The sequence below is a fragment of the Sus scrofa genome, chromosome 2 (genome assembly GCF_000003025.6).
Source record: "Sus scrofa isolate TJ Tabasco breed Duroc chromosome 2, Sscrofa11.1, whole genome shotgun sequence".
Taxonomy (NCBI): Eukaryota; Metazoa; Chordata; class Mammalia; order Artiodactyla; family Suidae; genus Sus; species Sus scrofa.
The window spans coordinates 103,716,081-103,740,810 of NC_010444.4; the positions used below are offsets into that span (position 1 = coordinate 103,716,081).

Genomic DNA, 24,730 nt, shown 5'->3' on the forward strand with positions numbered 1-24,730 from the left:
TACAACATAGTGTGTGAAAAATGGTCCCCCAAAGATGTCCACATCCTAATCTCTGGAACCTTTGAATTAGTTACCTTACATGGCAAAGGAAAATTAAGTTTGTAGATAGCATTTAGGTTGTTAATAGCCGACCTTAAAAGGAGATTATCCTGGATTATCTAGCTGTGCCCAATGGAATCACAAGGGTTCTTCAGAGTGGAAGAAGGAGAGAGAAGAGGATATCAGAATAGCTGGATGTGAAGAGGATCCCTTTTGCTTTTGCAGACTCTGAAGACAGAGGAAGGGAGCCAACAGCCAAGGAATGTGTGTCACTTTTAGGAGCTGGAAAAAGCAGGAAATAGATCTTACTCAGAGCCTCCAGAAAGGAATGCAGCCTGAGTAATGCTTTGATTTTAGTCTGGTGTGACCAACATCAGACTTCTGGCCTATGGAACTATAAAATGATAATTTTATATGTTTAAGCCACTAAAGTTGGTGGCAATCTGTTACAGCAGCAGATGCAAAATAATCTGCGAGTATACTTAGAAAAATGTAATGTAACCACTTGCTTAGAAACTGGTAACTACAAATCCCATAATTCTTACCTCTGAGAAAGGAGCTCTAAGCTTCAAACAAGTTATTACAAATGCAAGTAGAGTTACTTAGCAACAAGAAAATCAACAGTTTCAGAAGCAGCCAGCTGAAGATTAGACTTTGCCAACATCTTCTTCCAGACTGCGTCTCTTGGTATAAACTTCTACTTTTCTTTAAAAAAAAAAAAAACTATTTAACTTTGAAAAAATCGAGAGTTAATTTGAAAGATATGTAGAAATCATCACTCAGGATAATTTTCTCAGATATAGGAATTCATTGGGTGGTAAAAAAGGAAGAAACAAAGGCTCTGAGAGTCCCTGAGTGAAGATACTATCTAAATCAGCAGTTAATATCTCTGGGATCTTAGATCCATTTGAAAACGCTTATTAGAAAAATGTATGTATATTCATATATACACAAAATTTTGCATTTGTTTTATTGGTTTTACAGCCTCCTTAATGTTTATAAACTTAGGTTACAAGCAGCTGATGTAAATGGATATTTTCATGATACCATGCTTGATTTTGGTGAGGAATACATTTCCTGGAAAACATTCCTGTGATAGAACACAAATTAGCACACCAGAGAAAATGTTATCTTTATCGTAGGTAACAGTGAGGAATTAGATTTTCTTCAAAGGGCTTATTTATTTATTTATTTATTTATTTATTTTGGCATCAACAGGATCTAAATCACTGGGAAAGGATGTGGGCTCTTAAACTGTACAACTGTGAGCTCTGTGGGAGTGATTTTGTGAGCTGCACGGCTCTGAGGTATCACTTTCAACAGAAGCATCTTGGAAAAGTTCACTGCGAAAAATGTGGCCAAGAAGTCCCGGGGGATAAGCTCCAAGATCACAGCAAGGTACCTGGGTGCACATGGGAGGAAGTTGAGAACCTCCCACTTTTTCTAAAATATTCATGCTTTTTGTCCATTGGCTTTAAGTCTCTTATGAAGATTTATTAACAGAAAATGAAAAGTTAAAACTCATGACCCGAGGCCATGGGTGGCATGCAGTGGACAAAGCTGTCCATCCCAGTCTTCTCAGCTATAAAGGGCCATCTCAGGGCTGCTGTGAAGGACACTCCACAGAGTTCCCTGGACACAAATGTTATACCCAGGACACTGCTATTATTATAGTTATGATTCCAAAGGACTTATCTAGGGATAGGGTTCTCACAGTCCTGGAATTTTTCACTTTCAGTGTGACCTTAGAGGCAGACTAATGTCCTTCCTTCCTTCCTCCTCCTCATTTTACAAATGAGTAATCAAAGATGCAATTCAGCTGACTGATTTGCCCAAGGCCTGAGAAAGTAAATGTCAGAAAAAGAGCTAGGGTCTCATTCTTCTGATTTTATGAAATGAAACCTAGTACTTTTTAAAAGATCATTTTTTCAGCACTGTGGTTCTCATGGTTCTTCACTTTATTAATCTATTGCAGTTTTCCATCTGCAACAAAGAAAAAAAAAAAACTAATGGATTTTGTTCTGTTTTGAGAATACAGAATGAGAATTCACCGGACCCATGAATGAGCGCATTTCTTGAGAAGTCAAATGAAATCTGGCAGATTGCTCAAAAAGCTTTTGTAATTCCTGTGTTAAGTATTTACTTTTGCTCAGTCTATATCTCACAGGTCAACCATGGAGACACACAGCTAAACTGGGTAAATCTAGAAGAAAGGAATATAATGCATAAGGCTACAAAAATATCAAAATCCTGTAGAATGTGTTGTAGGCACTTTGGAACAATCCTTAGTCGGGAGAACCATGAAAGACAAGAGCATCACTTCACAGCCAGTAAAAGAGGTAAAGGAGATCCTGGGTGCTTTCCCTCTGTGGGTGTTCACACAACATAGGAACCATACTGTGGTTTCCCTTCTCCAGGTTGTGGAAACAGATTGTTTCCAAAAAGAGAAAAGAGAGGATAGAACTAGGATGTGGCCTGAAACTAAATACACTTGGAATGGCAGGAGGAGAGGGTAATTCTGCAGAGCCTCTTTTGAGGAGAAACTGGGACACCGAGACATTGTGCAAAGAGACCGCAGAGAAGCACAACTCTGGGGACTTCCAGTCAGAGTTTCAGGATTCAGGTGGGAGTCAGATGATGGTCTGCCCATCAAAAAATAACCACAAAACTAAGATATTATACCATTTCCTCTCATTTTTGTGATTATGTCCTCTAAACTAATGGGTGGTTGCTGCTCTATGAAAGTCTTTTAATAAATTTAAATTTTTTCCAAGAAACTGTAATTGACTCTGAATACAAAGTAGTCACTGAAAATTGATCATTTTTTAAATGAAATACTACTAAAGAGTGTACAAAAATTGGCTACTATATTGCAAGCAAAAGAATCAGTGTTAGAAAAGAAGCCCTAATCTGTTAATTTGGTATAATTGGTGAAATTTTAACAAGGGCTCTGTCTCCCCTGAGTGCTGATATAAAATGTCTTGTTCCTGTTTAGTACTATGTCCTGATTTACATTATGATTTCTTCTGTGATCCATGACTTACTTGAAATGTATGTTTTTCATTTCTAACTAAAAGTATGAGGTATTTTTTATTGTTACTGATTTCTCATTTAATTGCATGTTGGTCAGAAAATGTCATGTGTGTGATATCAGTTCTCTGACATGTCAAGTTTATATATTCAATTTCTGTGAATGTCCCATATGTGCTTAAAAAAGGAAAGTCCAGTTAAATGTTCATTCCCAGAAAGGATTAGTGAATTCTTCTTCAAGGCCCTTGGGCCCTCTTCTGCAAGAGACCACTATAAAATTAATTCTCAGTGATAATAGGAATTTTTTCTATAAACCTGAATGAGAGTTGCTTTATTATTGCTGATTCTCAGGGGGGTGTGTGTGTGTGTGAGAGAGAGAGAGAGAGAGAAAGAGGGAGAGAGATCTAAAAAGTTTAGGAAAAAAAAAAAAAAAGATGGGAATTCCTGTCGAGGCTCAGTCCAAAAAAATCTGACTAGCATCCATGAGAACATGTTCTATCCCTGGTCTCGCTCAGCGGGTTAAGGATCTGGATTTCCTGTGAGCTGTGGCGTAGGTCGAAGATGTGGCTTGGATCTGGCATTACTGCGGCTGTGGTGTAGGCTGGCAGCTATAGCTCTGATTTGGCCCTAGCCTGGGAACATCCATAAGCCACGGGTTCAACCCTAAAAAGGACAATAAAATTAAAAAATTTTTTAAAATAAAATAAAAAGTTATGGAAGTTTCTGTGTTGTTGAAGGGAACAACCCCCAAAATGTGCCATTTTGGCATATTGATAATTTTGAGCTTAAGGCAACTGAGAAATAGCAGATCAAAGAAGAACTCTTTGCTCACCCCTTTTCTGCCTAAAAGCAGAGCATAACATCTACCCTTCCCCATCCTCAACCCTTCCTGTACCAGGTTGAGGAGAATAGGTCTTATTTCTGGAGTCATGGAGTCAGCACATCAGTCTGTACAGACAAACCTTACTTAAAAAAACTTTTACCTTCCATTAGTTCCCTCTGTATATTCTCTAGTCTCTTTCCCACGACTGATGGGCCCTAGAAGCCCCAAATCCCCTTGCCTTTGTCTAGTCACTTCTTTATAACTTAGAGTCCTTTGTTACAGGGGTATATAAGTACTTGAATCTGATTCTTTGTAGTCTTCTTTTCTTTTCTATAAAGAACTCTATGCACATAAATAAAATAACATCAATAAAATTTGTATGCCTCTTCCCTTGTCTATTGTCAGTTAGTTCACATGCCCCATTCACTAAACCTAACAGTTTAGTTATTCAGTTCCTTCCTGTAAAAGGTGTGGTCAGTCTTGTCAGCTCTTCTGGCTTAAAACATGGACACACAGACACATCCCTCTAATGTCCCCATTTTTAAAATGTACTACCTCCTAATTTCTAGCTGTTGCCTATTTCTCCTTTTTAAAATCACTGAGCAGGCGCAAAATAAATATTCTGCTGGTAGAATATGGCCTGTCGGCTGACAGTTTAACACTTCAAAATAGATGGTTTAACTTAGAGTTCTTTATTCTGGGATCATTTTATTGAAATTGGTTAACATATTTTTCAGTTAGAAACTTAAAATAATCCATAAATTGGGGAAAAGACTTTTTTTCTGACATAAGAATGACTATTGAGTTAAACTGGTAAATTTCTCATTTGATCTCAGAGAAATTCAGCCACTTATTTGTTGAGACTAACGGTTGACATGCCAGCTGAGCCTAGAGGGAGTGAAGTCAGCTGATGTTCTACCAGCAGAGAGAGTAGGTCTCCCTGATCGCAAAAAGCCAGTCCTTATAATTAATTAGACATGATTTGCATACAAAATTAGATTCTTGCCCTAGACACACACATCTTTTTCTATGCAGTAAATAACAAACATCGATCATTTCTTTATGCAGCCCAAATGTCCACAGGATTTTCACCTCATAATATGTTGGAATGTAAAGGTTCCCAAGAACTACAGAGATTTGCAGACAAAAAAATCCACCCTGCCTCAGGTTCTCAGAGAGCTGCTTGTGTGGCTGAAATAGATGCCTTCCTCCAGCTGATCCAGGGTTGCTTTCCGGTACCCATCTCCCGAGTGATCCAGGTAATCTGAACCCCCAGCCCTCAGGCCGGGCCATGCAGCCCTAAGAAAGGCATTCCTTTCTCCTGGAGGTGATACACATCAACCAGGCAGGGCCACATGTTCAAAGGCCAGCTTCACCTTCTGTATGGGGTGATGGGTCTGCCAGAAGCCCTTTGAAATGCCAGGGCAGGCTGCAGGCTGGAGGGCCAGGCACTCGTCCATGTGACAGCTGGAACCCATTAAGGTTGGCAGTTTTTGCTCAAGGGGCCAAAGTGCCTTTACATTGGCAGGGCCAAGGACTTGGCTCACACTTGACCAATATTTGTAAATGCTTAAGGGAATTTCAGGCATAGGAGGTGAGCCTGTCCCCCAGGGCGCTGTTTCATGCCTCAGCAACATGCCTGTGGAAGTAATTAGGTCCCCTGCTGATGGGCTCCCTGTCAACTTGAAGACAATTCACTGTGTCCTGGAATGGTTGTCCACAGAATGCAGGGTCATTCTGTGAAAATCTCCTTGAAGGAAAACGGCCTGAACACAAGGAAGGCATCCAGACAACAACGATGGTGTGGTTTCCCTTCTATCGTTGTTATTTTTAATGTAGTATCACCACAACATACTATCTAATCAGTGTTTAGGAAAAAAATACAGGATATAGTTCTGAGGGCATTTTTTTCTTATAATTTTTCCATTCCTTCATTTTAAAATGCACACATGATTTTTTACAAAATTACTTTTAGGCCATGTTTATTTAAAATAAAAAATAACTTTTAATGTAACTTAATACAAATATGATTTATGCATATGATTAAATTCTAGCTAACATAGCTATGGAAAAGCCTGAATATGAAACAATGTACTTTCTTCCACAGAAACAAGGCGTGGTCACAGAGATAGAAATTGGGAGCCAGACTTCTATTCCAGTCCTGCAAGGTGCCGGCTAAAAACAAGGGCCAATGATTAAGTTGCAGAATCCTGTGTCCTATTCTCCATTCTTGGAGACTGACTGTTCATGTTAGCATATTATGAACTCTCAGGTTAAGGAAGCACTAAAAACTACATCTCTCATATTCCCTTACCACTATGACAAAATCGGTTTCATCAATTAGTTCCACTACTGCAAGATTGAGTCCAGAACCAAGTTAAATTGGAGGAGCGAGGTTCAGTATGGCTAATCTAGATGTAGACGATAAGGATGACTTTGAAGCCGAGAGTTCTGGCAATGACTTCCAGTCCCTGGATTTACAGTAGGGCAGGGGGCTCTGGAATGCGCAATTGCAGAGGCAGCTTCTTGAATCCTAGATGTGAACTAAGGCAGCATGGTCCTTGAGCCACACTTGCCATCACAGCTTTCAGAACAGGCTCTTTGATTGTGGCTGGGTCCACATGCCCCTTGGCAGGTGAGTTCTCAAAACTCAGTAGTGTTATTCTGAAAGTCATTTCTAAAAGTTCAATCTAGAGCTTGTTCTTCTAGCTGTTCCAATGATTTCCTGAATTAAATCCTTTTCTGCTTAAAGTAACTGGACTGGTTTTTTCTTACCTGCAACTAAACCCTTTTGGTACACTGTGGCTCTCCCTTTTGGAAATGTTGCTGTAAAGTGGGATTCCAGGAAGTGGGAGAAAGACACATGCCCTTTCCCCTTGACCTACCCTGCTCTTGTTGGTAGGTGGTACTTGTTCCTGATTTTCTTTAGTAGTAGATACTTGCCACAATCCATGAACTCTCCCTTCTGACCAAGCTGCCATGCTTTGTCCAGAGCTCAGCCTCCTCCCAGGACAGGCTAGGTCAGTATCAAGAATAAAAATGGCACAATATTTCTTGCTTCAGCCAGCCACACAGTGTCTGAGTGAATGCATTGCTGGAAATCTTTAAGAAATTAACATACAATAAAAGGTACAGGGTTCAGATTGCTTTCTACCTTCACGAGAGAGTGTGTTTCTCAGTCTATGTGTCACAGTATACCTTTGACAGATTGCTTTTACAATCATAAACATTTGAATATAATGTTTCCCAAATCACAGGTAACAGCTTCTTTTACTGCTGAAGAGCCTCCTTTGGGAACGTGCAACGTAATGTTTTTTATTGAGTGTTAAAGAAGACAAAGATGTGCTGTTAATTACTTAAAGTTTTGAGTTTTATAAAATTATATTTAGCAAGAAATTTCAAATAAATTCTCATTAATTACAAATACAGAATGCTTTATTAAATCACTTTTGATCTATTTAGAACCACAGCAAACTAACACTCTCCTGAAACACCAGTCATTTAAGATTCTAACACACAGGTATGGTTTGTTTCAGGGCACTCGTGCCCCAGGTTGCCCAACCAGGTGTTCATTGAGGGCTGGGCTGCGTTCTACGTGTATAGTGAGGAATTTTTTTTTTTTTTTTTTTTTTTTTTTTTGTCTTTTTAGGGCCACACCTGCAGCATATGGTGGTTCCCAGGCTAGGGGTCGAATCCAAGCTGTAGCCTCCAGCCTACACCACAGCCAGAGCAATGCTGGATCCCCAACCCACTGAGTGAGGCCAGGGATCTAACTTGCATCCTCATGGATACTAGTTAGATTTGTTTCTGCTAAGACACGACAGGAACTCCTGTAGCTATGAATTTAATTCCTGCCTTCAGATTCCTCACCGTCTTTCTGTCTTTCCGCTTAAGTGGCTTTTAAGCAGAAAGTGTGAGAACTCCTAGCTTTAACTCTTCATGAGGATTTTCAGGCTTTTTTTTTCAAATTATGCTTTCTTTTCCACAACTGAATGTAAATTCTCAGTAGACCAAGACAGATTACTTTATTCTCCTATCTTTGGGGGAGGGGGAGGGGAGGGAGGATAAACTGCACATATTTAAGCTATTCACGATGTTAATGGTCCCTAAAAATGCTACAACTAGGCATCTGCCCTTCCCTGAGATGAGCAGACATTTTCCCCACATGGTTGCCTCTTTTCTTCACAGGGTGGTTCTTATGTAAAGGGGACTGATACTCAAGGATGCTCTGAGATCGACATCGTGTTGCTCAGTGATGTGTTTGGCAGTGTGAACCATTCCAAGAAACAACTGAGAGAAGGACTGGAGGCTCTGAGGGAAAACCTGAAGCGAACTTCACAGGGGAACAGGTCTGGGTGAATGTGTTTCTGTGAATTCTTTTATTTCAAAGGTGGAAAAGACTGCTAAAGGAAACTCAGCTTAGCATAGAAGACCATTATTGAGTAATAATTACTTGTATATGCTAACGTTAAATTCTTGGGAGAAAACTTGGAGTGATTTCCCTGGAGGCTTTTTTTTTTAAAGACTTCTAAGCTAAAATTTCAATGAAACTTCATGAATTCTAGATCCTATGATTTAAGGACTAATTATGTCTTTTCCAATGCACCTTTATTTAATTTCCATCCCTTAGCTGAAATCTGACTCTGAGGAATGCAAACAGGAAGGGCTGGAAAAGGTGCCTCCAGGAACGAAGAATCTTTGAGACACATTTGTCTGATAAACATTCCCTTCAGCGATGTCCTGGGGTCTTTTGCTGAAATGGCTTTGCTGACATTATACACAAAGTCTCTTTGCCTCTAGTGCTGAATAGTCAGGACTATCTTTTTTTTTTTTTTTTTCCCATAAGCTCCAAAAAGAAAAAAAGAAAGAAAAAGCCTTGACATGTTGTTATTTATTTTTCTATTTCATTTTTACATCTCCTGCTATTTTTTTTTTTCAGTTAAATGAATTGTGGATGAAGAAAAATGCAAATAACTATGTCGTAAAGTGAATAAAACATATTTCTTGAGAAAAACATACCAGGCTGTTTGCCACTTCAATTCTAAAATAAGATCAGTGTTTTAAAACAATGTCTCAGAACTGTTTATTAATTTAAATAATAGATTCATTGCCTAGCCCTTGCCTCAAATGAGTATAGAGAACTAGCCTGAATATGTCTTTTAATGAAAAACACTACTTTCAGGAATACCGAACACCTACTAAATTGTGGTAGTTAGCAAAGACGTCAGATGAATGGCATGATGGTGGCTATAATGAAGCACATTGGGGTTGGAAAGGCAAAAAAGGGAAATGCTGGAGTTTCATATACGATTACTCCTAACAGGGAAAGACCACCTTTAAGAAAAAAAAAGAAGAAGAAGAAGAAATGGGAGAATGTGTTTTTCATTTTTACCCATTGCTTCTTCCAAGTTTTCCCCCCATTAAATTTGTAAACTATAGGGTACATTATATCATTGTTATTATTATTTATCAAAACAGGACAGTTAATGTACCCTAAAGGCACGTTAAAAATAAGAATGAGGGTATACCCTTTCGCTGGTGACCTTATTTAGAATCAGAATCTTTGTTCTTCATTGTTATGTCCTAATTCAATAATCCCTGCCCACCCAGCGTTAAAGACCCTAAGAGATGATTTCTCCTTAACTCCTTTTCCTCTTCTCTGTATCTCAGGCAGGCATCTTTCTCCTGGACAAAACAGGGCTTAAGTTTTTATTTTGTTAGATTTCTGGGACAAATTTTAAAGTAAAACCCATGAAGAAAAGAACAACTCTGAAAACCTTCGGTGACTTGCTCAACTGTTCCTAAAAACCAGCAAACTCATTTTTCTAAGCTCTGTTCTTTCCATTCTTTCAACTCCTTAAACAATTTAATTGAAAAGCCTTTAAAGTTGAATCAAACTCCCAGGTAACCATCATCCTTTCCTTTGCCTCTCTTATATGTCTATTCCTTTTCCCTTTCTCAGAGTGATTTTTCAAGGGGCTATGATGATTTTAATTTGGCCCAGAATATATTTTGTCCCATATTTTGTTTTGCTGAACAATTCCTTTGCCAAAAAAAAAAAAAAAAAAAAAAAAAAAATGGGGTATTTGCGGAAGAACGAGACTTTAAGGCAGACTGAGGGGGGAGGATTGTGAAGTCAAGAAAGGAGGCAGATTGTCCATGGTTGTTTTCTTGTACTTTATCTGTATGCAGCAGTCACTTTTTCTGGCTTTATTCTCTGCTTCTCAGAGCAACCAAGACCATACTATGACTCATTTGAAAGGAAAATTGAATTAAAAATGGAAAAGAAGCAGATATGTGAGTCTGACAGTTGGTTTTGACTCCCACCCACTGAGAGAGTAAAGAAGTTTATTGTTTCAGTTGATACCTGGTTTTTGGTGATATATTGTTTGTTGCTGTTATTTTTAAAGCTCTTCAGTTACTTCATTTTGAAAGATGGGTGTCAGAAAAGCCTTTCTTGTCCCTTGGAACTAGTCCATATCTTAACCTACCAGTAACAGCAACTGTTCAATGTCAGTCATTTTCTGCACCCTGTTTGTAAATGAAACCTCAGGAGGTTTGCCCAGTAAGCCCAGGGTACTAGAAATCATTTACAGGCCAGGGGTATTCCTTTCTGCACATACCAGTGTGTTTATTATTGAAAACCACAATGGGGAAACATATTCTGAGCTTTTAAAAATGTGTCATGCCTTTAACAGTAATGTTTGTAACTGGGATTTCTGCCCACTAGCTCTTATTTATAACTGCTTTGATTTAGAGGTCTTTAAAACAAGAATCTCTCTTTAACTTTGTATTATCAGGTCATATCATCTTAAGGCTCTTCTCTGATAAATAGTCCTTTTAAAGCCATATTGCCAGACATGGAGTTGTCCTAACAAGGCATAGCCAAGATAAGACATGTCCATGGATGGGGCTGCCATGAAATAGCAAGTGGCCAATATATCATCTGAGGACTCATGACAAAGCACTGCTAGGACCCCAAACTGCTTTTCCACTTATAACAACAGCCAAAATGTTTGAGATACTCATTGAACAGTAAGGTTCCTGTTCAGTTAGTCTAGGGCAGGGATTCTCATTACATTCTAGAGGTGACCTGAACTCCCACAACTGATTCAATGATACCTCATTTAAGCCCCCTGGTATCCACAGCAAGTATAAACTTCTCCCACCTGGGACCATGTCTCCCAAACATAGTTACTACGTTGAGCACAGCAAGATCTGCCTACAAAGTGTAACAGAAGTGTTAACGCTACTGGCTTATCTAATTCCTTCTCACTCTCCCTGACTGAGAGAGAGAAGGATATACTCATGAGAAAAGTAAAAAGGAGGGAACTTAACAACGATTTAAAGTATTCCTCTTGTGGTACATGGAGCCAATTAGAACTTCATATTCTTGACATTAAAAAAAAGTAAAGAGGAGTTATAACATTTCAGAACACTCTGTTCAATTTAAATGAAAGTTTGTTTATATATATCCCCCCCCATTTGGGGTAATATCTATTGATCTGTGTTATATTTCACTAATTCTCTTTTCTGCTATATCTAATTTTATTAAATTTATCTATAAAACTCAAGTTCAATTATTTTTTCCATTCTTTTAAAATATATATATAAAATTCAACTCTGGTTTAATTTTTTATCTTTATGTCTACTTTTACTTTCCACTCCTCTATTCTATTGAACATGTTAATCAGTTAAAGTCTTGATCTACTTATGCCAATATTTGAATCACCTATGGGGTCTGTTTCTATAGTTTGTTATCTTAGTTTTAAAACGTATAGTCCTCTTAGAATTTCTAGTGGTTTTTAAAGATTAAAAGCAGGACACTGTGCGTTAAAAATCTTAGATGTTTCATTTGATGTTCTCTCTTTCCAGAGAGGGTATACCCTTTCTTACTAAGTGGTTATTGTAAGAGCTGATCACTCAGGTAACACCCCATATCCATTAAATAAAAATGTCTGGAGGTGAGAGCAAGCCATCAATACTTTTTGAAGATCCCAGGTGATGCCAGTAGGCAGCTGAGGAGCCACTCTTGTAGCTTAATATGTTCATCGAGGACTTTCCCTTAATCCTTGTCTCCTTAGTCCCTGAGACTGAATCCTAACAGGAACTAGGGAAGGAGCTCTTGTTTTAAAGGGTGGCCAGAAAAGACTAAATGGTACAGCAGAGACCTGAATTCCAGCCATGGAAGATAAGTTTTGTAGGAAGAGTAACTGCAAAAGTCCTGAAAAGGGAACACCCTTGTCATGTTCAAGAAACAGCCAAGAGAGCAGCAGGGCTTGTGTAAGTGGAAGGACAGTCAAAAATCATCTCATGTATTCTTTTTTCTCTTTCTATTACCTCTCACCATATCATGTTCCTTTTCCAAGGATCCTAATGGGGAAGAGAACATCACTGTCTTTAAGATTCAATTATTTATGCACTGAAAGTCTTCACAGCCATTCCTTTGAGATCATGGCCTACTATGATGTGCTGGGGCCTACACCTTCCACAGGTAAGATTGATTGATTTGTTTCACAGGAAATCTTTAAAATGGCTGTTCATTCATTATGTATTTATAGAGGACTGACCACATCCTAACACAGTACTGAGCTGGGCATTCAGAACCAGCTTGCTGGCAATAGAACTGCCACTCACTGGCTTTAGGAAGTATTTTTCTTTTCTTGCAGTGCATTAATACCAGTCATTCTTATGCTACCAGTTTTTGTGTGTGTGTGTGTGTGTCTTTTTAGGGCCGCACCTGTGGCATTTGGAGGTTCCAAGGCTAGGTTCAAATCAGAGCAGCAGCCACTGGCTTCTGCCACAGCTATACCAACACAGGATCTGAGCTGCATCTTCAACCTACACTATAGCTCAAGGCAACACAGGATCCCTAACCCACTGAGCGAGGCCAGGGATTGAACCTGTGTCCTCATGGATCCTAGTCAGATTCACTTCTGCTGAGCCATGACAGTAACTCTGCTACCAGTTTTTAATTTAATTTAAATTTACTATTTGTCTAGGATAATGGAGTGCAGAAAGAACACAAAAGAAATGTGGATTTGGCCTACAAAGAACTGCTTCTTGCAGCAGGAATTCCAATTTGAGCATAAACTGAGTTTGCACTGGGATTCAGCCACCATCTGGCTAACTCAGGAGGTTAGATGAGTCTCCTTTAGTGGAAAAGATTGGTTAGGAACAGAACTTCAGTCTAAATTCAACAGATTGTTGAAGGTGTTTAAGACTTTGCATCAGTGGACTCATACCTCTGTCTTTGGGAGAAACACTTCAAAAAATTAAGTAAAAACCAGAAGAGCTATTTCCTGGGTATCTACAAGGCAGCCAGATTTCAAGTTGGCACAGTTTTTCAGCCTGAGTGGCAGAGGGCAGCTCTGAAGTTACGTACATGCAGAGAAGGGGCCCAGTGTGCCTGAGCAGCTAAGAGGACCACCCCCACTTTGAACTGAGAAGATGCAGGTGCTGGCCTCTCTCTTTGATAGTCTTAGTTCTCTAGTCCTGGAAGGAGGAGTAGTGCCTTTGGCAGGCATCTCCACTATTGGTGGCATTACTGCTTTTGGGTGGACCATCAACGCTTCTGGTATCTGCAGCCACAGAAGGCATCAAACACAGCACGAAAGAGCAGAAGACGATGATGCAGATACCATGTGGTACAAAAAGTAAAAGCCTGCAAGCACACATGAGATAGTCCCTGGGGACCTAAGCAGGAGAGGACTTGGAGGGAGTTGGAGGTCCTCAAAGGAAGTGAAAAGTGATAAGGACAGAGTCATAGAATGACACTGTTATGGTCATTGTGATGTTATTTTTATGCCTAAGATGCTGTGATAGTATCTAGAGTTAGATATGAAATATAAAATCTAATTATGCTCATAAAAGGAGGGAGAGAGTGATAGAGTATTTCCATTCCAGGCAAAAATATGAAGGCCCTGGTATGGATTTGCCCCAAGAATTCATATTTTGAAGCCCTACCCTCAAATAAGATGGTATTGGAAGGTGAGGCCTCAGAGAGGTAATTAGGTTATGATGACATCATCATGGCAGTGAGGCTCTAACGATGGGATTAATGTTCTTGTAAGCAGAAAAAGACACAGGAGGATTTTCTCAGCCACATGAGCACACAGTGAAAAGGCAGTATCTGCAAGCCAAAAAGAAGGGCTCTCACCAGAAGCCAAATTTACCAGCACCTTGATCTTAGGTTCCCAGCCTCCAGACTATGAGAAAACAAATTTCTGTTGTCTTAGCCACCCAGTCTATGGTATTTTGTTTCAGTCGCCCAAGCAGAGACCCAGATGACTAAGTGATTTACATAGATGTAACTGTATTTTCCAGAGAATTTGGAAGTTGAATCTAGGCTCCTGTTTGACTTAAAACATTTATATAATCTGTGTTACAAAATGGCAGAACTGAAAATACAACAGCAACTTGTGAGCCAGTACATGAAGAGTGACCCTGCTCTGGCTTAGCAATAGGTATCAAGAATTTTCATTGATCTATTCATTTATATATTCAACTATCTTTTCTGGAATATCTACCATGTACCATTAAATATTATAATGAATTAGGTAGGAGCTCAATATTTTTGCTCTTTTGGGGCTCACACTTGGAAGAAAAAAGATTCACGAGCCAGTAACCCTTAAATATTTCCCTTGATCTCCATGTTTTTGCACATTGTTTCTATTGATAAACTTTCCTTAACCTGCTCCATCCTACACCTTGCCTTGAAAATTTCTGCTTACCCTTCAAAACTCAGCACACCTCCAGTGAACTTCCTTCCCTAAACAATCCTTCCCAGACCTGCTTATTCAGCTTTCCCATGGACTCTTCTGTTATTTGCTGCTGGAGCATGATCCTCCTGTATTGTCGTTGTGTACAGATTTGGCTTTCCATTGCAGTTTGAGGTCTTTGAGGATAAGGTTTGTCTTTGTGCCTAGAACCGTATTATTCAATAAATATGTATTGAATTAAGGAAATGAATGACTATAACCTTGGTCCTACCCTCTCTCAGACAGACACCAGAGGAACATGTTGACTTTCTTGAGCTGGTTCTTTTACTAATCAGAACTGTTGGACAATGTGCTGCTCATATTAAAATTCTCTTCTGTTGTGCTAGAATTTGTCAGTATAAATGAATTGCATGCCTACCATGTTCTAGAAACTGAGTTAGGACTAGTGTACACATATGAAGAAGATATCATGGGGTTTATAATCTAGAGACACACAAATAGGTCATTTTACTAGAATATCTTCTACATTAAGCAGAGGTATGGGGAACTCTGAGATAAGATGGGATAGTAGGAAGGAGAGTGTGGATTCAGCCCAATTTGAAGTTTTAGTAAGTCGTCTTCTCTGATAATCTTGCTAAGCCTATTTTTTTAAATGCTGTGATTTATCCAGTACCTATTATGTGCCATACATAATTCTCAAAAATTAATCTGGTTAAATGAATCCCATTTGATCTATACAACAAACCTGAAAGGAAGACATTACCCTAGTTTTAATATTTTAAAAATTGAGCCTTAGAAAATATACAACTTGCTCACAGTTACGTAGTTAGTAAGTGCAAGAGCTTGGATGCAAATCCAGGTCTGTCCTACTGTGTAGGTCCTGTGTATTAATGGGTTGACATGACATCAAAGTTATATAATGGAGAAAACACACTAGACTGACATGACATACAATAAGAATGAGCACAACCTGCGTTAAGGATGTTTTATAAGATTGTAGTATTAAGCTACAGATGTTTATTTGATCATTCTTGCTATTTAGTTTTTCTCTCCCATTAATGTAACATTATCTGCCGTAGATTATTTGTTTTCAATGTAACTTAATTACATCTTTTAAAGCCATCTCTGTCTTTATAAATATAACCAATTCCTTCAAGTGTCCAGGTAGTAGAATATTTCCTGCAGATAGTAACAATTTAGATATTAAACAGAAGGGATTATATAGGTTATTGTGCACAGAGCATAATGACATTCAGTTTATATGCTAGATGATATTTGCAAACAGTAATGAAATTTGCTTCTGAGAAACTTTCTCTGCTGATAGAAAATCTTTCCCATTGGATGAGAAAGATTTTCTTGTACCAGGATTTGCTCAGTTTGAACTGCTCTGGCATCATAATGTTGAAGCTTTCTCTTTTAATTGCTTGAACAAACTGGAATGACTTTCCTAAAAACAGAAACAGTTTTGTTTTAAATGCTTAAGGTCTAATTAATCAGAACAACATAGCCCATTTATACCACAAGAAACCAGGAGAGGAGAAGGGGAGGAAAGTCTCACAGTTGTCTTTGTTCCTTGGTGTTAACAGATTTAAAACTTCACCTTTACCGCAAACTGTACCTCTGTAATGACAGTGACGAGGCCCAGCTGTGTGCCTTGGCCCTCTTGCCATACCAAGTGGATTTCATCAAGGCCTCTATTGTGAGGGTGAAGGAGCTCATTCGCTTAATGATACATTGGTTCAAGACATCATTTGCCAACCCCACGGAGGAGAATAAGTACGTAACTCACATAGGGACACCATGTGAGCCTTCCTCTTGTCATGTCCCTTTTCTTTCTTCTTTCAGCTCCCACCTCTTTCGTGAGGCAGAGGGAATACATGTAGAGGGAAAGAGAGGAAGGAGAGGGAGAGCAGGGCAGGGAGTGGGGGAGGGCTGTTATAGAATATAAACATCTGGATTACATTATTTCAAAAATAACATCATGGTTGGTAGGAACCGAAGAATAGAAACCGTAATACTCAGTGGCATAACCAAATGGGTTGGTGCAAGGAAGGAAGGCACAGAAAAGGAAAACTGAATCTGTTAGCACTATTGGAAGGAGACGTTTAATGTTCAAGCATCAAGTGTTCCTTCTGCTGTAGCCAGTTCTAACAGAGCAGAGTCATCCTCTAGAGGAGGGGGCTCCTTAGCACTTGATTTGTGCATGTTTTAGTATCTTTCCTTCAATGTGGTAGCAACAGGCTCATTCTATGGAAAAGGATTGTGAGGGTAAAACAGAGAACTAGGATATATTTGTATAAAATCTCCATTTGGCAGAAATAGCAGACATGGGACCACTTTCTACAAGGAATGTGCCTTCCTCATCTTTGTATAAGGTTGCTAATAATCTTGATTTGTTCGTCTGAATCACACACTCTGTTTACTCTCTGTATATTTTTTGTTTAACATTGATGGTAACATTAGTAACTTTGTAAAAACATACATTAATCCTATATAGTTACCTCTTATATTGAAGCATCTTTAGCCATTCTATATGTTTTCTCTCATTTGGTTCAGTGAAAATTTACTAGTGAAAATGGAAAAGAGAAATAAAGCTGCCTGCCTTGAGTAGATACTTGGTCAGATGACAGGCCTGGTTTTGAAATCTAACACTTTTTTTTTTTTTTTTTTTTTTTTTGGTAGTGGAGAGCATTTATAGGTCTGCAAGAAGAAACTTATCTTTTAATGTAGCAGAACAGTAATTCTAACACTTAAAAAGGTGGTATTGTGTGGAAATTGGACCACATATGTTCCAATACGATAATTGGTTTTCTATTTTGGGAAAGTAATCTGGTAATGTGTATTAAGTATTTATTATGTGTTAAGGATTTAAAATATTCAAACCATTTGTCAAGTTAATTCCCCCTAAGTTAAAAAAAAAAAGTGAAAGTAAAAAATAAAACAAAAATATTTCTTATTATTAGATTTAAAAGAGTTGAGGCCATTTATATTAAAATATGTCATAAAAAGAATATTCGAAATTAAGATTTTAAAAGAGAGTTCAGAAATACTTAGATAAACTTCCCTCGAAGGAAATAAGTAAAAAAAAGTAATTTGTATAAGTTTAGAATAGTGCTACTAGAGATAATGAAAATTGGGAATGAAAATTTCCCCGAAGACCAAATAAACTTATATAAATATGATGAACTGCTACTTAAGACAAGTTTGGGAAATATGACATTACGTAAAAGATTTACATGAACAATTTAAAATGACTAAAAGAGGACACAATAATATGAACACATATCAAGCTATATAAATATATATGTAAACGTGCTATAAAAATGTGAAGTGAAACAGGTCAATGCTTATTAAGTCTTTTCCCACCCTCTCAACTTTATTTCATAAAATGTGAAAGCATCTGCTATTTTCAACCCTGGCTTACTTTGGGCACTTGGGAGCATCAGATGGTTAAAGTAGAGATGGACTTTGTCCTTTGTCCATTGGTGTCAACCCCTGAGGGAAAATCATAGGAACTAAGTTACTAATCTGCTGAAATCTGGTTTGCTCTTCATTCATTCAAGATATTTTGTCTACTTTTAATTTTTTTCTATTTTTGTTGTTGTTGTTGAAGTAAAATAGATGGTTAATATAACAGTAAGAAAATGTTACCATTCTATCAGAGGGAAAATTGCATGACTTTTCAATATATCATCAAAAGAGATTTTTGTGGCTAATAAACGGCAACACAGAAAAACACATATTTGGATATCAACCACCATGAAATCCTGAAACTATTGTGTTGTGTTTTTCCTCCTGAGTTTGTTTTTAATCTTTAGCTTTAATGGGATCTGAGCTGTCTGTGACCTACACCACAGCTCACGGTAACGCTGGATCCTTAACCCTCTGAGCCAGGCCAGGGATCAAACCCACATCCTCATGGTTACTAGTCAGGTTCTTAACCACTGAGCCACAACGGAAACTCCAAAAAACATCCTTTTGTGTACACCTTTGAGCACTTGTAGAAGATTCTACAGAATTAATTTATAGAAGCGAAAAATGTTGGGTCAAAGGGATGGAACATATCGAATTTTAATAGAGCTGACTCCAAGAAAGACTATTAATTTAGAGTCCCGCCAACAGCATGGGAGAGTGTCCATTTCCTCACAAACTCACCCATGTTGGGTATTATAATTCTTTGTTTTTTTGCCAATCTGATTGGCGGAAATATATTATTGTTTGGTTAAGTAGTGAGATTGGAAATAGAATTTCTTCTTCTGCAAATTGCCATTAGAGCTTGGATTTTTCTCATAACTGAATAAACTTGTCTCAATTTTCTGGGTTAATGAGAAGAAGTACAACCCCTCATTCTATGTGTCTAGATTCCGGAGACTTCCCTCCTCCTACGCAGTGGAGCTCCTCACCATTCACATCTGGGAACGGGCGGAAAAGCCCTTGTTCTTCAGCCTGGTGCAGGGAATGAGGGCAGTTCTCAAACTTCTGGTTCGATATGCAGAAATTGACATTGTTTGGCACAGCCACTATCATCGCAAGTTCCCCATCTTTGTAAAAGTTAACCAGAAACACACAAGGTAACTATCTTCTCTATGCCTTTAGGATATAAGAAGCAGATTTGCTATCAAGGAAGAAAATCTGGAGCTAACAGTAGCTTTATTGGGATTCAATGAAAAGGAGAAAGCCTTGATTACTACAAAGTCAATTTCTTTCAATTACTTCTCACTGAACTTTAATTCTAAAGAGTGAATTGAGAGTAATTTGACTAAAATGAATTGAATGTGGACATAGACAACAAATGAGGAGGAAATTGGAGACTGAATCCAGAGAAGACAAGCCCCTTCAGGTGAAAAGGGAAAATGAGAGGGAGTCAGAATTGGTGGGTCAGAGGAAAGTGGCTGTTCTTTAATAGGTGTGGTTAGTTCTCTGTGGACTCACTCCCATGGTTCCCAGAGAGTCCTTTCTTTAACAGAATTCCACCTTTAATTTGTACATTATCCTCTTCTAACTATATAGCAAATTGAAACTGGGTTTAGAAATGGAGAGTTTGGAGTTTGTTTTGTTTTGTTTTAGGCCATTCATTTTAGACCCTGTAAATCCTACTGTCAACGTGTGTGATACCTGTAACGCCTGGGATGAAGTTGCCCACGTGGCAAGATGCAGCTTATTGAAGCCTCTTTTCAGCAGGGTGAGAGCTGAGCCCCCCTGGCTTTTCACAAGTGATTGGTAAATGGGGCAAGAAGCTACTGTCCTTACATTTCTATGAAGAAAATAAAAAGAATGCAAAACATGTAGCCAAGAGGAACACTCTGGATGAAAGGCAGTATGAAGAAAACTTTTTTTTTTTCCATTTTTAGGGCCACACCTGTGGCAATGGAAGTTCCCAGGATAGGGGTTGACTCGGAGCTGCAGTTCAGGCCTATACCACAGCCACAGCATCTGCAACCTATACCACAGCTTACCACAGCTCACGGCAACACCAGATACTTAACCTACTGAGCGGGGCCAGGGATCAAACCCACATCCTCATAGACACTAGTAGGGTTTGTTACCACTGAGCAACAGGAACTCCCAAGAAAACTTATCTTAATTCATTACTTTATTGAATCCCATCTTTAACAAACATTACTTAAGATAAAAGGATCTGTTTCATTCTTTTAGAGAATTGAATTCCCCTTCCACTTTTAGGATTTATTTGCTGTGGTGGCCTTGTGACCAAAAAAACATAAAGAAAAAAAAAAATCCAAGTGGCCATATAAACAAACAAAAAATCCCCAGATCCATTGAAAGAAGGTTAACCGAAATGGTAAAATAGCTTCCATTTTTTTAGTTTTGGCTCATTAGTTTCAGCTCATTAGTTTCAGGTTGCCTTTTCAGCTCTCCTGGCAGTCTGGTATTTTCCTGGGTCACCTATATTTTCAAAATTTCCCTATGAAAATTTGCTTGTACTAGTACTGCCAACTGACTTCCAGACATTATCTAACAAATGGCTAAACTGAAAAATGGAAGTATCTGGGAGACACACAGTGCATTGCCTCAGAATAAATTGTTTCCAAAATCATTTTATGACTATCTGTGTCATAACTCATGGGTCAGAGTTATGAGCCCTATTTAAGGGTTGTAAATTGCTCAGTCCTGAGTAGGAATAAACAAACTACCCAGGCAATTGCACTGTCCAGTTTACCACAACTGTTTTTAATTGTTGGGATCAACTGTTTTCCTTTCTATTAAAAGCATTAGCAGCCACTGATAATGAAAGCCAGGGCCCACCAGAAATAGACCAGAGGAAATTTCCCGACTCACTTGCATTGCAACAATTCATCAGCACTGAAGATATATGAAGTGTGACTGCAGAGTAATGCCAGTGATTAGGCTTCTCCACACAACAGAACTCTTACATATAAATGAGTGCCATACCCTTCAGGCACGTCCTCAGAGAACCTGTACGTTTATGCCAGTGATGTGATTGGTCTGGAAACACTTTCGGATTTCCCCTCCAGGGGATAATGTTCTTTTGAACATCCTTAATGGTGACAAAATATGTCCTTTGAGGATGAATTTGATTTTTGGAAATGGTACAATGTATTCATAGCAAACATCTGTTGTTTTTGCTCTACCTAGAATCCTTTCCCCCAACTAATGGTTGGGGAGATTGCATTTCTTCTGTTGTTCACTCTGTCTCTGAGGAGAAAGTTTCAAAAATGTCTTGGGAAATGGCCACATTTTCCCCTTTTTGGTAACTGAACCCCTATTTACCTCAGGTGACTGCTCCTCCCCCACTTGGTCTGTCATTTAGGTGGGCCCAGCGATTGAATCAACTGAAACACCAGTATAGCATTCACTTCTAGAATTTGGATTTGAACTCTGGGAAGAGATTTCTCCTTCTCCTATGATGTAAGAATGAAATTGCTGGTCACCAGTTTTCTGCTCCAAGGGAAGAGAGCCTGACTGAAAATGGAGCCAACAAAAAAGAAAGGGGGTTTGAGAAATGAGCAATGATACACATGAATGTGCACATATATATACATCTATAATCATGAGAGAGATCAAGTTCTGGTTTGTGCTCCTGGATCCAGATGTACTTGGAGCAAAAACTGTCCTGGGACTCTTTTGTGTCAATCAACTCCCCTTTTTGAGCCAATAAACTACCCCTGTGCCTAGTAGGTTTGATTTATGTTTCTGCCTTACTAATCCTAATTAGTAAGTCATTCCTAACTAATCCAGTAGAATGGAGCCCAGTGTGGTGAATGAATTAACTCATCAAGCAAGGAGTAAGGAAGGCACCAAGATACTGATGACAAATTTCTATTCAAGAAACATTCATTGAGCCCCTGCTAAGCATTAGTCCTAATAGTCAGGATGCTGAAATAAACTAGTCAGTTCAGGAAAGCAAGGTACTTTCTGCTCACAAAAGGCACTGCTTTTCTTCCTTTGCGCAGCCTCAGAGGGCCATTCCCAAGGAGGAGTTCGTGACAGAAATGCCTTTGGCAAAGACAGCTCTCTTGAGCATTGTCAGAGCATGTAATTATTTCCCCAAGGTGACTAATTTTTTAAGAAGTCAACAATCATTTGAGGTTTTGAATTCTGTCTTTTTAAAAATAGTATTCTATTTCCTTCTGTGGGTCACCTCTTGTGGAACATGAGGACTCAGGAATTTCTATGTAGGGGAGGAACAACACAATGGTTACATAATACATAAATTTATTTCAGATTTGGATAGGACTCCTGACCATTGTGAGACCTTACATTGGAGTTGAAGGGCCAGTGAGTGGCAAAAAATTTAACTCTGTCTCTGGTCCTAAATCTAATTTTATCAGCAGCATTTCTACTGCTTGAAGAGGTTTGTTCTCATGTCGTCTTTCTTGCTCTATTCTTAGGATGAAAAGTCCAGGATAATCTAGAGTAATTTTGGTATGAAATGAGTAAGGCGAGATTTCTTTGGTGGCAAAGTCTGTGATCCACTGGAATAAAAAGTGAATTTATTGCCGGGTGTTTGGGCCACAGCTCTCACCATTTCTTCATGGGCCTCATGCTCTCACTTTCTACTTTCATTTCTGCCTCTCTCTGCATCTGCTCTCTACACAAACCACCTTCTCCTCTTACTACTGACCAGATTTCTCTGCCGACTCAGATTCCTACTTCCTCACCACTTCAGCCTCACAGACCACAGCAGCCATGAACATGACTCCAAACTTCAGCTCCCAACTCAAACTGTCCAGTTCCTTCCATGTTTCTTAGTTCACATTCCTGAGGAGGACAGACTGATACATCTAGTTTGTAGTTTTGAGCCAGATTATCCAGAATCACTGGCTAGTCATGGGGCATCTGAGATCAGGACATGACACTGCCATGTAGAACCAAATGAGAATGCCAAAGAAGCAGGAAACCTTTCAGGTACGGATGAGTAGGACAATGCAGTCTTGCTTCATGTGCCTGTGTCTTTTCACAGGACCTGCAGAGAGACTTAGTGGTTGCCATTTTTAGGTCATGCAATGTTCCACTGTCTAGTGAAAACAAAGCTTAGAAAGTTTCAAAGTGTTTGTAGGAAAGGCAGGAAAGAGGCATCTCTTCTTTAGTAAGTCAGTAAGGAGAAGAAACCATGATCAAATCTGCGGCAGCTGGGCTGGGGGTGGGGAGAGAAAATAAAGAGACTGCTGGGAGAACCAGTTTGAGACTAAGAAATATGCCCCAGGGAGGTCTTTAATAATATACCCCAGGCCCACAGCTGCCCTCATTCTACAGCCCACTCACAAACTAGAGCCATATTAGGTCTCGCAGATCGATATTTTAGTATCTTGTTTATATATACTAGTCTGGGAAACTTGCCACGACCTTGCTCCTATAGAATAATGCATCCTCAGGACTGAACAACTAACTGACTTACAAATGGACTTATGAAACAATTTCTGCTAAGATTAGGAACTGCCTATAAATAGATAGCAATCTGGGACTTTCACTTGGGAACCAACAATCCCTAGAGAATCCAGAATTCTCAGAAAGAAGCTTCTGCTTGGGGCCTTTCTGACAACTGCCTTTGTTCAAGGAAAAAAGGTGCTACCAGGATATAGTCAGGTTTAAAGAAGTGATTGTTTGGGGAGAGAAAAACAAAACAAAACAAAAACAAAAACAAAAAAATACCTATATCTCTGCCCCTTCTGCTTCTCTCTGGCTACCAGGAGGTGTAAAGAAGCAACTTTTCCCTCTCTCTTTATTCCTTTCCATGCTCTCTGCCAAAAGACCAGTTTTATCAGAAGAGTCAGGGCTGTGCTGCTTACTAAAGTATGTGCTAGGTAGCTTTAAGCTAAAAGAGTTTAAACTTAAGTGTGATCAGAAACATCTGGTAAAGCAGTGCATAATCTAGACTCTCTCCAAGAATTTGGTCAGCAGGTCTGGGTGTGACCCAGGGACTTGAATTTTTAAAGGAGGATTCTGGTGCAGATTACTTGTATATCATATTTGAGAAAGAAAGTCTGAACCTAGAGCAGAATCTGGCTTTCCTGTTAAGATAAGTTGTGTGTGCATGCGGGAGTTTACCCTGCTTTAGTTCTGGGCTCCAGGAAGTCCTCTTGCCCAAGCAAAAGGTTTTGCTCCTACCTAACTCAGAAGGGCTCAACGTTTTGAATTTTGGAACAAGGCAAAACTGAGTAACAGCCCCCAATAGTTAGGCCATAGACTCCCTGGGTAGAGTAGTGGTTATCAACCCTGCTGCTCTTTGGAACTACCTGAGAAGCTTTAAAAAATAGTGATACCTCGGCCCCACTTCTGGAGAGTCTGATTTCATTGGTCTTGGTACAATCTGGATCTTTAGAATCTTTTAAAACTCCTTGGATATTTCCAATGTGCAGCCAAAATTGAGAACCAACGTGGTAGGGAAAATAATTTTCATTTTTTCTAGAGCCATGGCTAAAACCAATCTTTGCGTGTGTGTGTGTGTGTGTGTGTGTGTGTGTGTGTGTGTGTGTCTTTTTAGGGCCACATCTGCAGCATATGGAGGTTCCCAGGCTAGGGGTCGAATTGGAGCTACAGCTGCCGGCGTACACCACAGCCACAGCAACAATGGGATCCAACCCTTGTCTGTGACCTACACCACAGCTCACAGCAACACCAGATCCCCCACCCACTG

At 39.1% G+C, this 24,730-nt stretch overlaps 1 protein-coding gene across 1 annotated transcript; it reads left to right on the forward strand.

Moving 5' to 3' along the window:
- Positions 651–20,007, forward strand: LOC100511185 (2'-5'-oligoadenylate synthase 3-like). Its single transcript, XM_013994999.2, has 9 exons — positions 651–726; positions 1,258–1,437; positions 2,193–2,378; positions 4,961–5,151; positions 8,081–8,241; positions 12,262–12,386; positions 16,200–16,389; positions 18,975–19,184; positions 19,681–20,007. The coding sequence occupies exons 3-9, from the start codon at positions 2,261–2,263 to the stop codon at positions 19,835–19,837; spliced, it is 1,152 nt and encodes a 383-aa protein (XP_013850453.2). The 5' UTR covers positions 651–726; positions 1,258–1,437; positions 2,193–2,260; the 3' UTR covers positions 19,838–20,007.